Here is a 14,493-nt window from a genome sequence, read left to right as displayed (position 1 = left end):
CAGTTGTTGATTCAGTGGGGGTGTCAGTTGTTGATTCAGTGGGGGTGTCAGTTGTTGATTCAGTGGGGGTGTCAGTTGTTGATTCAGTGGGGGTGTCAGTTGTTGATTCAGTGGAGGTGTCAGTTGTTGATTCAGTGGGGGTGTCAGTGGTTGATTCAGTGGGAGTGTCAGTTGTTGATTCAGTGGGGGTGTCAGTGATTGATTCAGTAGAAGTGTCAGTTGTTGATTCAGTGGGGGTGTCAGTTGTTGATTCAGTGGGAGTGTCAGTTGTTGATTCAGTGGGAGTGTCAGTTGTTGATTCAGTGGGGGTGTCAGTGGTTGATTCAGTGGGGGTGTCAGATGTTGATTCAGTGGGAGTGTCAGTTGTTGATTCAGTGGGGGTGTCAGTGGTTGATTCAGTGGGGGTGTCAGTTGTTGATTCAGTGGGAGTGTTAGTTGTTGATTCAGTGGATGTGTCAGTGGTTGATTCAGTGAGGGTGTCAGTTGTTGATTCAGTGGGCGTGTCAGTTGTTGATTCAGTGGGAGTGTTAGTTGTTGATTCAGTGGCTGTGTCAGTGGTTGATTCAGTGGGGGTGTCAGTTGTTGATTCAGTGGGGGTGTCAGTTGTTGATTCAGTGGGGGTGTCAGTTGTTGATTCAGTGGGAGTGTTAGTTGTTGATTCAGTGGATGTGTCAGTGGTTGATTCAGTGAGGGTGTCAGTTGTTGATTCAGTGGGGGTGTCAGTTGTTGATTCAGTGGGAGTGTTAGTTGTTGATTCAGTGGATGTGTCAGTGGTTGATTCAGTGGGGGTGTCAGTTGTTGATTCAGTGGGGTGTCAGTTGTTGATTCAGTGGGGTGTCAGTTGTTGATTCAGTGGGGTGTCAGTTGTTGATTCAGTGGGGTGTCAGTTGTTGATTCAGTGGGGTGTCAGTTGTTGATTCAGTGGGGTATCAGTGGTTGATTCAGTGGGAGTGTCAGTTGTTGATTCAGTGGGGGAGTCAGTTGTTGATTCAGTAGGGGTGTCAGTTGTTGATTCAGTAGGGGTGTCAGTGGTTGATTCAGTGGGAGTGTCAGTTGTTGATTCAGTGGGGTGTCAGTGGTTGATTCAGTGGGGTGTCAGTTGTTGATTCAGTGTGGGTGTCAGTTGTTGATTCAGTGGGGGAGTCAGTTGTTGATTCAGTGGGGGAGTCAGTTGTTGATTCAGTGGGGGTGTCAGTTGTTGATTCAGTGGGGGTGTCAGTGGTTGATTCAGTGGGGGTGTCAGTGGTTGATTCAGTGGGGAATTCAGTGGTTCATTCAGTGGGCGTGTGAGTTGTTGATTCAGTTGGGGTGTCAGTTGTTGATTCAGTGCGGGTTTCAGTTGTTGATTCAGTGGGGGTGTCAGTTGTTGATTCAGTGGGGGTGTCAGTTGTTGATTCAGTGGGAGTGTCAGTTGTTGATTCAGTGGGGGAGTCAGTTGTTGATTCAGTGGGGGTGTCAGTTGTTGATTCAGTGGGGGTGTCAGTGGTTGATTCAGTTGACCCGTCAGTGGTTGATTCAGTGGGGATGTCACTGGTTGATTCGGTGGGAGTGTCAGTGGTTGATTCAGTGGGAGTGTCAGTTGTTGATTCAGTTGGGGTGTCAGTGGTTGAGTCAGTGTGGATGTCAGTGGTTGATTCAGTGGGGTGTCAGTGGTTGATTCAGTGGGTGTCAGTGGTTGATTCAGTGGGGTGTCAGTGGTTGATTCAGTGGGGTGTCAGTGGTGGATTCAGTGGGGGAGTCAGTTGTTGATTCAGTGGGGGTGTCAGTTGTTGATTCAGTGGGGGTGTCAGTGGTTGATTCAGTGGGGGTGTCAGTTGTTGATTCAGTGGGGGTGTCAGTTGTTGATTCAGTGGGGGTGTCAGTTGTTGATTCAGTGGGGGTGTCAGTTGTTGATTCAGTGGGGGTGTCAGTTGTTGATTCAGTGGGAGTGTCAGTTGTTGATTCAGTGGGAGTGTCAGTTGTTGATTCAGTGGGGGTGTCAGTGGTTGATTCAGTGGGGGTGTCAGTTGTTGATTCAGTGGGAGTGTCAGTTGTTGATTCAGTGGTTGTGTCAGTGGTTGATTCAGTGGGGGTGTCAGTTGTTGATTCAGTGGAGGTGTCAGTTGTTGATTCAGTGGGGGTGTCAGTGGTTGATTCAGTGGGAGTGTCAGTTGTTGATTCAGTGGGGGTGTCAGTGGTTGATTCAGTGGGAGTGTCAGTTGTTGATTCAGTGGGGGTGTCAGTGGTTGATTCAGTGGGGGTGTCAGTTGTTGATTCAGTGGGGGTGTCAGTTGTTGATTCAGTGGGGGTGTCAGTTGTTGATTCAGTGGGAGTGTTAGTTGTTGATTCAGTGGATGTGTCAGTGGTTGATTCAGTGGGGGTGTCAGTTGTTGATTCAGTGGGGGTGTCAGTTGTTGATTCAGTGGGGGTGTCAGTTGTTGATTCAGTGGGGGTGTCAGTGGTTGATTCAGTGGGGATGTCAGTTGTTGATTCAGTGGGGGTGTCAGTTGTTGATTCAGTGGGGGTGTCAGTTGTTGATTCAGTGGGTGTGTCAGTTGTTGATTCAGTGGGGGTGTCAGTTGTTGATTCAGTGGGGGTGTCAGTTGTTGATTCAGTGGGGGTGTCAGTTGTTGATTCAGTGGGGGTGTCAGTTGTTGATTCAGTGGGGGTGTCAGTGGTTGATTCAGTGGGAGTGTCAGTTGTTGATTCAGTGGGGGTGTCAGTGGTTGATTCAGTGGGGGTGTCAGTTGTTGATTCAGTGGGGGTTTCAGTGGTTGATTCAGTGAGGGTGTCCGTTGTTGATTCAGTGGGGGTGTCAGTTGTTGATTCAGTGGGTATGTCAGTTGTTGATTCAGTGGTTGTGTCAGTTGTTGATTCAGTGGGGTGTCAGTTGTTGATTCAGTGGGGGTGTCAGTTGTTGATTCAGTGGTGATTCAGTGGGGTGTCAGTGGTTGAGTCAGTGGGGTGTCAGTGGTTGATTCAGTGGGGTGTCAGTTGTTGATTCAGTGGGAGTGTCAGTGGTTAATTCAGTGGGGATGTCAGTTGTTGATTCAGTGGGGGTGTCAGTTGTTGATTCAGTGGGGGTGTCAGTTGTTGATTCAGCTGGGGTGTCAGTTGTTGATTCAGTGGGGGTGTCAGTTGTTGATTCAGTGGGGGTATCAGTTGTTGATTCAGTGGGGGTGTCAGTTGTTGATTCAGTGGGGGTGTCAGTTGTTGATTCAGTGGGGGTATCAGTTGTTGATTCAGTGGGAGTGTCAGATGTTGATTCAGTGTGGGTGTCAGTTGTTGATTCAGTGGGAGTGTTAGTTGTTGATTCAGTGGATGTGTCAGTGGTTGATTCAGTGGGAGTGTCAGTTGTTGATTCAGTGGGGGTGTCAGTGGTTGATTCAGTGGGGGTGTCAGTTGTTGATTCAGTGGGAGTGTCAGTTGTTGATTCAGTGGGGGAGTCAGTTGTTGATTCAGTGGGGGAGTCAGTTGTTGATTCAGTGGGGGTGTCAGTTGTTGATTCAGTGGGGGTGTCAGTGGTTGATTCAGTGGGGGTGTCAGTTGTTGATTCAGTGGGGGTGTCAGTGGTTGATTCAGTGGGAGTGTCAGTTGTTGATTCAGTGGGGGTGTCAGTGGTTGATTCAGTGGGGGTGTCAGTTGTTGATTCAGTGGGGGTGTCAGTGGTTGATTCAGTGGGGGTGTCAGTGGTTGATTCAGTGGGAGTGTCAGTTGTTGATTCAGTGGGGGAGTCAGTTGTTGATTCAGTGGGGGTGTCAGTTGTTGATTCAGTGGGGGTGTCAGTGGTTGATTCAGTTGACCCGTCAGTGGTTGATTCAGTGGGGATGTCACTGGTTGATTCGGTGGGAGTGTCAGTGGTTGATTCAGTGGGAGTGTCAGTGGTTGATTCAGTTGGGGTGTCAGTGGTTGAGTCAGTGTGGATGTCAGTGGTTGATTCAGTGGGGATTTCAGTGGTTAATTCAGTTTGGGTGTCAGTGGTTGATTCAGTGGGGATGTCAGTGGTTGATTCAGTGGGGGTGTCAGTTGTTGATTCAGTGGGGGTGTCAGTGGTTGATTCAGTGGGGGTGTCAGTTGTTGATTCAGAGGGGGTGTCAGTTGTTGATTCAGTGGGGGTGTCAGTTGTTGATTCAGTGGGGTTGTCACTTGTTGATTCAGTGGGGGTGTCAGTTGTTGATTCAGTGGGAGTGTCAGTTGTTGATTCAGTGGGGGTGTCACTTGTTGATTCAGTGGGGGTGTCAGTTGTTGATTCAGTGGGGGAGTCAGTGGTTGATTCAGTGGGGGTGTCAGTTGTTGATTCAGTGGGAGTGTCAGTTGTTGATTCAGTGGGGGTGTCACTTGTTGATTCAGTGGGGGTGTCAGTTGTTGATTCAGTGGGGGAGTCAGTTGTTGATTCAGTGGGGGTGTCAGTTGTTGATTCAGTGGGGGTGTCAGTGGTTGATTCAGTTGACCCGTCAGTGGTTGATTCAGTGGGGATGTCACTGGTTGATTCGGTGGGAGTGTCAGTGGTTGATTCAGTGGGGATGTCAGTGGTTGATTCAGTTGGGGTGTCAGTGGTTGAGTCAGTGGGGATGTCAGTGGTTGATTCAGTGGGGATTTCAGTGGTTAATTCAGTTTGGGTGTCAGTGGTTGATTCGGTGGTGATGTCAGTGGTTGATTCAGTTGGGGTGTCAGTAGTTGATTCAGTGGGGATGTCAGTGGTTGATTCGGTGGGAGTATCAGTTGTTGATTCAGTTGGGGTGTTAGTGGTTGATTCAGTGGGGATGTCAGTGGTTGATTCAGTAGGGGTGTCAGTGGTTGATTCAGTGGGGGTGTCAGTGGTTGATTCTGTGGGAGTGTCAGTGGTTGATTCAGTGGGAGTCTCAGTGGTTGATTCAGTGGGGGTGTTAGTTGTTGATTCAGTGGGGATGCCTGTGGTTGATTCAGTGGGGGTGTAGGTGGTTGATTCAGTGGGGGTGTCAGTGCTTGATTCAGTGGGGGTGTCAGTGGTTGATTCAGTGGGGGTGTCAGTGGTTGATTCAGTGGGGACGTCAGTGGTTGATTCAGTGGGGGTGTCAGTTGTTGATTCAGTGGGGATGTCAGTAGTTGATTCAGTGGGGGTGTCAGTTGTTGATTCAGTGGGGATGTCAGTAGTTGATTCAGTGGGGGTGTCAGTGGGAGTGTCAGTTGTTGATTCAGTGGGGGTGTCAGTGGTTGATTCAGTGGGGGTGTCAGTGGTTGATTCAGTAGGGGTGTCAGAGGTTGATTCAGTGGGAGTGTCAGTTGTTGATTCAGTGGGAGTGTCAGTTGTTGATTCAGTGGGGGTGTCAGTGGTTGATTCAGTAGGGATGTCAGTAGTTGATTCAGTGGAAGTGTCAGTGGAGGTGTCAGTGGAGGTGTCAGTGGAGCTGTCAGTGGAGGTGCCAGTGGAGGTGTCAGTGGATGTGTCAGTGGAGGTGTCAGTGGAGGTGACAGTGGAGGAATCAGTGGAGGTGTCAGTGGAGGTGTCAGTGGAGGTGTCAGTGGAAGTGTCAGTGGAGGTGTCAGTGGAGGTGTCAGTGGATGTGTCAGTGGAAGTGTCAGTGGAGGTGTCAGTGGAGGTGTCAGTGGAGGTGTCAGTGGAGGTGTCAGTGGAGGTGACAGTGGAGGTGTCAGTGGAGGTGTCAGTGGAGGTGTCTGTGGAGGTGTCAGTGGAGGTGTCAGTGAAGGTGACAGGGGATGTGTCAGTGGATGTGTCAGTGGAAGTGTCAGTGGAGGTGTCAGTGGAGGTGTCAGTGGAGGTGTCAGTGGAGGTGTCAGTGGAGGTGTCAGTGGATGTGTCAGTGGAGGTGTCAGTGGAGGTGTCAGTGGAGGTGACAGTGGAGGAGTCAGTGGAGGTGTCAGTGGAGGTGTCAGTGGAGGTGTCAGTGGAGGTGTCAATGGATGTGTCAGTGGAAGTGTCAGTGGAGGTGTCAGTGGATGTGTCAGTGGAAGTGAGAGTGGAGGTGTCAGTGGAGGTGTCAGTGGAGGTATCAGTGGAGGTGTCAGTGGAGGTATCAGTGGAAGTGTCAGTGGAGGTGTCAGTGGAGGTATCAGTGGAGATGTCAGTGGAGGTGTCAGTGGAGGTGACAGTGGAGGTGTCAGTGGATGTGTCAGTGGAAGTGTCAGTGGAGGTGTCAGTGGAGGTGACAGTGGAGGTGTCAGTGGATGTGTCAGTGGAAGTGTCAGTGGAGGTGTCAGTGGAAGTATCAGTGGAGGTGTCAGTGGAAGTGTCAGTGGAGGTGTCAGTGGAGGTGTCAGTGGATGTGTCAGTGGAAGTGTCAGTGGAGGTGTCAGTGGAGGTGTCAGTGGATGTGTCAGTGGAAGTGTCAGTGGAGGTGTCAGTGGAGGTGTCAGTGGAGGTGACAGTGGAGGTGTCAGTGGAGGTGTCAGTGGAGGTGTCTGTGGAGGTGTCAGTGGAGGTGTCAGTGAAGGTGACAGGGGATGTGTCAGTGGATGTGTCAGTGGAAGTGTCAGTGGAGGTGTCAGTGGAGGTGTCAGTGTAGGTGTCAGTGGAGGTGCCAGTGGAGGTAACAGTGGATGTGTCAGTGGAGGTGTCAGTGGAGGTGTCAGTGGAGGTGACAGTGGAGGAGTCAGTGGAGGTGTCAGTGGAGGTGTCAGTGGAGGTGTCAGTGGAAGTGTCAGTGGAGGTGTCAGTGGAGGTGTCAGTGGATGTGTCAGTGGAAGTGTCAGTGGAGGTGTCAGTGGAGGTGTCAGTGGATGTGTCAGTGGAAGTGAGAGTGGAGGTGTCAGTGGAGGTGTCAGTGGAGGTATCAGTGGAGGTGTCAGTGGAGGTATCAGTGGAAGTGTCAGTGGAGGTGTCAGTGGAGGTATCAGTGGAGATGTCAGTGGAGGTGTCAGTGGAGGTGTCAGTGGATGTGTCAGTGGAGGTGACAGTGGAGGTGTCAGTGGATGTCTCAGTGGAAGTGTCAGTGGAAGTGTCAGTGGAGGTGTCAGTGGAGGTGTCAGTGGAGGTGTCAGTGGAAGTGTCAGTGGAGGTGTCAGTGGAGGTGACAGTGGAGGTGTCAGTGGAGGTGTCAGTGGAGGTGTCTGTGGAGGTGTCAGTGGAGGTGTCAGTGGAGGTGTCAGTGGAGGTGACAGTGGATGTGTCAGTGGATGTGTCAGTGGAAGTGTCAGTGGAGGTGTCAGTGGAGGTGTCAGTGGAGCTGTCAGTGGAGGTGTCAGTGGAGGTGTCAGTGGAGCTGTCAGTGGAGGTGCCAGTGGATGTGTCAGTGGATGTGTCAGTGGATGTGTCAGTGGAGGTGACAGTGGAGGAGTCAGTGGAGGTGTCAGTGGAGGTGTCAGTGGAGGTGTCAGTGGACGTGTCAGTGGATGTGTCAGTGGAAGTGTCAGTGGAGGTGTCAGTGGAGGTGTCAGTGGAGGTGTCAGTGGAAGTGTCAGTGGAGGTGTCAGTGGAGGTGTCAGTGGATGTGTCAGTGGAGGTGTCAGTGGAGGTGTCAGTGGAGGTGTCAGTGGAGGTATCAGTGGAGGTGTCAGTGGATATGTCAGTGGATATGTCAGTGGAAGTGTCAGTGGAGGTGTCAGTGGAAGTGTCAGTGGAGGTGTCAGTGGAGGTGTCAGTGGAGGTGTCAGTGGAGGTGTCAGTGGAGGTGTCAGTGGAGGTGTCAGTGGAGGTGTCAGTGGAGGTGTCAGTGGAGGTGTCAGTGGAGGTGACAGTGGAGGTGTCAGTGGAGGTGTCAGTGGAGGTGTCAGTGGAGGTGTCAGTGGAGGTGTCAGTGGAGGTGTCAGTGGAGGAGTCAGTGGAGGAGTCAGTGGAGGAGTCAGTGGAGGAGTCAGTGGAGGAGTCAGTGGAGGAGTCAGTGGAGGAGTCAGTGGAGGAGTCAGTGGAGGAGTCAGTGGAGGAGTCAGTGGAGGTGACAGTGGAGGTGTCAGTGGAAGTGTCAGTGGAAGTGTCAGTGGAGGTGTCAGTGGAGGTGACAGTGGAGGTGTCAGTGGATGTGTCAGTGGAAGTGTCAGTGGAGGTGTCAGTGGAGGTGTCAGTGGATGTGTCAGTGGAAGTGTCAGTGGAGGTGTCAGTGGAGGTGACAGTGGAGGTGTCAGTGGAGGTGTCAGTGGAGGTGTCAGTGGAGGTGACAGTGGAGGTGTCAGTGGAGGTGTCTGTGGAGGTGTCAGTGGAGGTGTCAGTGGAGGTGACAGTGGATATGTCAGTGGATGTGTCAGTGGAGGTGTCAGTGGAGGTGTCAGTGGAGGTGTCAGTGGAGCTGTCAGTGGAGGTGTCAGTGGAGGTGTCAGTGGAGGTGTCAGTGGAGGTGTCAGTGGAGGTGTTAGTGGAGGTGACAGTGGAGGTGTCAGTGGAGGTGTCAGTGGAGGTGTCTGTGGAGGTGTCAGTGGAGGTGTCAGTGGAGGTGACAGTGGATGTGTCAGTGGATGTGTCAGTGGAAGTGTCAGTGGAGGTGTCAGTGGAGGTGTCAGTGGAGGTGTCAGTGGAGCTGTCAGTGGAGGTGCCAGTGGATGTGTCAGTGGATGTGTCAGTGGATGTGTCAGTGGAGGTGACAGTGGAGGAGTCAGTGGAGGTGTCAGTGGAGGTGTCAGTGGACGTGTCAGTGGATGTGTCAGTGGAAGTGTCAGTGGAGGTGTCAGTGGAGGTGTCAGTGGAGGTGTCAGTGGAAGTGTCAGTGGAGGTGTCAGTGGAGGTGTCAGTGGATGTGTCAGTGGAGGTGTCAGTGGAGGTGTCAGTGGAGGTGTCAGTGGAGGTATCAGTGGAGGTGTCAGTGGATGTGTCAGTGGATATGTCAGTGGAAGTGTCAGTGGAGGTGTCAGTGGAAGTGTCAGTGGAGGTGTCAGTGGAGGTGTCAGTGGAGGTGTCAGTGGAGGTGTCAGTGGAGGTGTCAGTGGAGGTGTCAGTGGAGATGTCAGTGGAGGTGTCAGTGGAGGTGTCAGTGGAGGTGTCAGTGGAGGTGTCAGTGGTGGTGTCAGTGGAGGTGTCAGTGGAAGTATCAGTGGAAGTGTCAGTGGAAGTGTCAGTGGAGGAGTCAGTGGAGGTGTCAGTGGAGGTATCAGTGGAGGTGTCAGTGGAGGTGTCAGTGGAGGTGACAGTGGAAGTGTCAGTGGAAGTGTCAGTGGAGGTGTCAGTGGAGGTGACAGTGGAGGTGTCAGTGGATGTGTCAGTGGAAGTGTCAGTGGAGGTGTCAGTGGAGGTGTCAGTGGATGTGTCAGTGGAAGTGTCAGTGGAGGTGTCAGTGGAGGTGACAGTGGAGGTGTCAGTGGAGGTGTCAGTGGAGGTGTCAGTGGAGGTGACAGTGGAGGTGTCAGTGGAGGTGTCTGTGGAGGTGTCTGTGGAGGTGTCAGTGGAGGTGTCAGTGGAGGTGACAGTGGATATGTCAGTGGATGTGTCAGTGGAGGTGTCAGTGGAGGTGTCAGTGGAGCTGTCAGTGGAGCTGTCAGTGGAGGTGCCAATGGAGGTGTCAGTGGATGTGTCAGTGGAGGTGTCAGCGGAGGTGTCAGTGGAGGTGACAGTGGAGGAGTCAGTGGATGTGTCAGTGGAGGTGTCAGTGGAGGTGTCAGTGGAAGTGTCAGTGGAAGTGTCAGTGGAAGTGTCAGTGGAGGTGTCAGTGGAGGTGTCAGTGGAAGTGTCAGTGGAGGTGTCAGTGGAGGTGTCAGTGGAGGTGACAGTGGAGGTGTCAGTGGAGGTGTCAGTGGAGGTGTCTTTGGAGGTGTCAGTGGAGGTGTCAGTGGAGGTGACAGTGGATGTGTCAGTGGATGTGTCAGTGGAAGTGTCAGTGGAGGTGTCAGTGGAGGTGTCAGTGGAGGTGCCAGTGGAGGTGTCAGTGGATGTGTCAGTGGAGGTGTCAGTGGAGGTGTCAGTGGAGGTGACAGTGGAGGTGTCAGTGGAAGTGTCAGTGGAGGTGTCAGTGGAGGTGTCAGTGGAGGTGTCAGTGGAGGTGTCAGTGGAGGTGTCAGTGGAGGTGTCAGTGGATGTGTCAGTGGAAGTGAGAGTGGAGGTGTCAGTGGAGGTGTCAGTGGAGGTATCAGTGGAGGTGTCAGTGGAGGTATCAGTGGAAGTGTCAGTGGAAGTGTCAGTGGAGGTGTCAGTGGAGGTATCAGTGGAGGTGTCAGTGGATGTGTCAGTGGAGGTGACAGTGGAGGTGTCAGTGGATGTGTCAGTGGAAGTGTCAGTGGAGGTGTCAGTGGAGGTGACAGTGGAGGTGTCAGTAGAGGTGTCAGTGGAAGTGTCAGTGGAGGTGTCAGTGGAGGTGTCAGTGGATGTGTCAGTGGAAGTGTCAGTGGAGGTGTCAGTGGAGGTGACAGTGGAGGTGTCAGTGGAGGTGTCAGTGGAGGTGACAGTGGAGGTGTCAGTGGAGGTGTCAGTGGAGGTGTCTGTGGAGGTGTCAGTGGAGGTGTCAGTGGAGGTGACAGTGGATGTGTCAGTGGATGTGTCAGTGGATATGTCAGTGGAAGTGTCAGTGGAGGTGTCAGTGGAGGTGTCAGTGGAAGTGTCAGTGGTGTCAGTGGAGGTGAGAGTGGAGGTGTCAGTGGATGTGTCAGTGGAAGTGTCAGTGGAGGTGACAGTGGAGGTGTCAGTAGAAGTGACTGTGGAGGTGTCAGTGGAGGTGTCAGTGGAGGTGTCAGTGGAGGTGACAGTGGAGGTGTCAGTGGAAGTGTCTGTGGAGGTGTCAGTGGAGGTGTCAGTGGAGGTGACAGTGGATGTGTCAGTGGATATGTCAGTGGAGGTGTCAGTGGAGCTGTCAGTGGAGGTGTCAGTGGGTGTGTCAGTGGATGTGTCAGTGGAGGTGTCAGTGGAGGTGTCAGTGGAGGTGTCAGTGGAGGTGAGAGTGGAGGTGTCAGTGGAGGTGTCAGTGGAGGTGTCTGTGGAGGTGTCAGTGGAGGTGTCAGTGGAGGTGACAGTGGATGTGTCAGTGGATGTGTCAGTGGAGGTGTCAGTGGAGCTGTCAGTGGAGGTGTCAGTGGATGTGTCAGTGGAGGTGTCAGTGGAGGTGTCAGTGGAGGTGTCAGTGGAGGTGACAGGGGAGGAGTTAGTGGAGGTGTCAGTGGAGGTGTCAGTGGAGGTGACAGTGGCGGTGTCAGTGGATGTGTCAGTGGAAGTGTCAGTGGAGGTGTCAGTGGAGGTGTCAGTGGAAGTGTCAGTGGAGGTGTCATTGGAGGTATCAGTGGATGTGTCAGTGGAAGTGTCAGTGGAGGTGTCAGTGGAGGTGTCAGTGGAGGTATCAGTGGAGGTGTCAGTGGATGTGTCAGTGGAAGTGTCAGTGGAGGTGTCAGTGGAGGTGTCAGTGGAAGTGTCAGTGGAGGTGTCAGTGGAGGTGACAGTGGAGGTGTCAGTGGATGTGTCAGTGGAAGTGTCAGTGGAGGTGTCAGTGGAGGTGTCAGTGGATGTGTCAGTGGAAGTGTCAGTGGAGGTGTCAGTGGAGGTGTCAGTGGATGTGTCAGTGGAAGTGTCAGTGGAGGTGTCAGTGGAGGTGTCAGTGGAGGTATCAGTGGAGGTGTCAGTGGAGGTGTCAGTGGAAGTGTCAGTGGAGGTGTCAGTGGAGGTGTCAGTGGAAGTGTCAGTGGAGGTGTCAGTGGAGGTGACAGTGGAGGTGTCAGTGGATATGTCAGTGGAAGTGTCAGTGGAGGTGTCAGTGGAGGTGTCAGTGGAGGTGACAGTGGATGTGTCAGTGGAGGTGAGAGTGGAGGTGTCAGTGGAGGTGTCAGTGGAGGTGTCAGTGGAGGTGTCAGTGGAGGTGACAGTGGAGGTGTCAATGGAGGTGTCAGTGGAGGTGTCAGTGAATGTGACAGTGGAGGTGTCAGTGGAGGTGTCAGTGGAGGTGTCTGTGGAGGTGTCAGTGGAGGTGACAGTGGAGGTGTCAGTGGAGGTGTCAGTGGAGGTGTCTGTGGAGGTGTCAGTGGAGGTGTCAGTTGAGGCGACAGTGGATGTGACAGTGGATGTGTCAGTGGAAGTGTCAGTGGAGGTGTCAATGGAGGTGTCAGTGGAGGTGTCAGTGAAGCTGTTAGTGGAGCTGGCAGTGGATGTGTCAGTGGATGTGTCAGTGGAGATGTCAGTGGATGTGTCAGTGGAGGTGTCAGTGGAGGTGTCAGTTGATGTGTCAGTGGAGATGTCAGTGGATGTGTCAGTGGAGGTGTCAGTGGAGGTGTCAGTGGATGTGTCACTGGAGGTGTCAGTGGAAGTGTCAGTGGAGGTGACAGTGGAGGTGTCAGTGAATGCGTCAGTGGAGGTGTCAGTGGAGGTGACAGTGGAGGTAACAGTGGAGCTGTCAGTGGAGGTGACAGTGGAGATGTCAGTGGACGTGACAGTGGAGGTGTCAGTGGAGGTGTCAGTGGAGGTGACAGTGGAGGTGTCAGTGGAGGAGTCAGTGGAGGTGTCAGTGGATGTGTCAGTGGAAGTGTCAGTGGAGGTGTCAGTGGAAGTGTCAGTGGAGGTGTCAGTGGAGGTGTCAGTGGATGTGTCAGTGGAAGTATCAGTGGAGGTGTCAGTGGAGGTGTCAGTGGAGGTGTCAGTGGAGGGGTTAGTGGAGGTGTCAGTGGAGGTGTCAGTGGAGGTGTCAGTGGAGGCGTCAGTGGAGGTGACAGTGGAGGTGACAGTGGAGGTGACAGTGAAGGTGTCAGTGAAGGTGCCTGTTGAAATAAACAACATTTTGGGTGAATAAATAGACTAGCCTTAGCCATCATCATCATTATTTTCATCATCATTATCATTATCTTCCTGATCATTTGCCACTAGTAATATACTGTACGACAACGGCTTTCCCTTTTGTACCCTCTTTTCCCTTCTAACCCTTTTCTGTACCTTTCAAATAGGCTTAAGAACATAAGAACATAGGAACATAAGGAGTCTGCAAGAGGCCGGCTTGCCTATACAAGGCAGCTCCTGTATACTCAACCCCACCTTACCTCACCATCCATGGCTTTATCTAACCTCTTCTTGAATGTATCTATGGTATTGGCACCCACAACATGGCTCCCAAGCCTGTTCCATTCATCTACCACTCTACTGGTGAACCAATTCTTGCCTATGTCTTTTATTGAATCTGAATTTGTCTAACTTAAAACCATTGCTACGCGTCCTACCTGGCTCTTTTACTATCAAAATCTTATTGACATCCCCTTTATTAAAGCCCTTCATCCATTTATAGACTTCGATCAAGTCTCCTCGCAACCTTCGCCTTTCTAGAGAGTGTAGATTTAAATGCTTCAGCCTGTCTTCATAAGGCAAGTTTCTCACCCCCTGAATCATCTTAGTCATCCTCCTCTGTACAGATTCTAACATCTTGATATTCATTCTATAGTAGGGGGACCAGAACTGAACTGCATAATCGAGATGAGGTCTAACTAGTGCTACGTAAAGTTTGAGGATGACTTCAGCGCTCCTATTGCTTACGCTCCTAGAGATGAACCCAAGTACTCTGTTTGCTCGATTTTTAGCCTGAATGCATTGAGCCCTAGGACGGAGGTCAGCGCTCACTAGCACTCCTAAGTCTCTCTCACGCCCAGACCTGCTTAGAAGAGTGTCATTTAAGGAGTAATTGTGTGAGGGATTATTCCTACTTACACTCAGAATGCTACACTTCCCGACATTGAATTCCATCTGCCACTTCCCCGCCCAATCATATAGTCTGTCAAGCTCATCCTGGAGAACGCTAGCGTCCCTGGGTTTTTTTTTTTTTTTTTTTTTTTTTTTTTTACGTTGTTGCCTATTGCGCCGGTAGGCATCTTCCCGGTGGGGCCTGATGGTCGGCCCAAGGTTTCTTCCAGGTGGGGCCTGATGGTCGGCCCAGCCCGTTCTGGCGCAGGCGAGTGTTTATAGTGGCGCCATCTTGCATTGGCTCATGCTGCCCCCCGGAACTCGTTCTTGATTCGCTTGGACGGCTTTCTCTAGAGTCCGGGTTGATGGGTGGTCTTCAGGACAGCATGTGGGTAGTTTTAAGCCACTCGGCGGTGACTGAAAAATCCGAGTGGTAGCGTGAGGATTCGAACCCGCGTCGTCCATCACGCGGCGAATGTGGGTCCAGTACGCTATCACTTCGGCCACCGCCTACCCTGTTTGATTGGATTACTCTACCGATCTTGGTATCATCTGCGAATTTGCTGACATCACTACTAATTCCTGTGTCTAAATCATTGATGTAAATAATAAAAAGCAGAGGACCCAGCACCGACCCCTGTGGGACTCCACTCGTAACACTGCCCCATTCAGATTTTCTACCATTGATTTGCACTCTCTGCTTCCTACCACTGAGCCACGCCCTGATCCAGTTTCCCATCTACACCGTAAGCCTGTAATTTTAGTAATAGCTGGTGATGAGGAACTTTGTCGAACACTTTACTGAAATCTAAATATAATGTCATAGTTTTCATCTCTGTCAACCGCCTCGATCACTTTAGTGTAGAAGGACAACAGATTAGTAAGGCAAGACCTGCCCTTTGTGAACCCATGCTGTGAATCATGAATTAAACTATGCTTCTCTAGATGGTCCCTAATGCTCCCGGCTATAATTGATTTCAACATCTTTCTTACAACTGATGTTAAGCTAATTGGGCAAT

General features: G+C 51.8%; 1 protein-coding gene across 1 annotated transcript; it reads left to right on the top strand.

Annotated features, from left to right (window-relative positions):
- The first annotated feature begins 78 nt into the window (after positions 1-78).
- On the top strand, positions 79-12,599 carry LOC126983005 (uncharacterized). The gene is made up of 6 exons (XM_050835412.1): positions 79-221; positions 5,220-6,374; positions 6,531-7,154; positions 7,191-7,718; positions 7,971-8,066; positions 8,235-12,599. The coding sequence occupies exons 2-6, from the start codon at positions 5,307-5,309 to the stop codon at positions 12,597-12,599; spliced, it is 6,681 nt and encodes a 2,226-aa protein (XP_050691369.1). The 5' UTR covers positions 79-221; positions 5,220-5,306.
- Positions 12,600-14,493: the final 1,894 nt, after the last annotated feature.

This window comes from Eriocheir sinensis, chromosome 5, assembly GCF_024679095.1.
Source record: "Eriocheir sinensis breed Jianghai 21 chromosome 5, ASM2467909v1, whole genome shotgun sequence".
NCBI classification, from domain to species: domain Eukaryota; kingdom Metazoa; phylum Arthropoda; class Malacostraca; order Decapoda; family Varunidae; genus Eriocheir; species Eriocheir sinensis.
Note: the sequence above shows the minus strand (reverse complement) of the source record. Positions and strands in the feature narration are given on the sequence as shown.

Coding starts and splice junctions, on each gene's coding strand:
- LOC126983005 (XM_050835412.1), top strand. CDS start 5,307: ATGTCAGTAGTTGATTCAGTGGAAGTGTCAGTGGAGGTGTCAGTGGAG. Junction 7,155..7,190: donor CAGTGGAGCTGTCAGTGGAG/GTGTCAGTGGAG, acceptor CTGTCAGTGGAG/GTGCCAGTGGATGTGTCAGT. Junction 8,067..8,234: donor CAGTGGAGGTGTCAGTGGAG/GTGACAGTGGAG, acceptor GTGTCAGTGGAG/GTGTCAGTGGAGGTGTCAGT.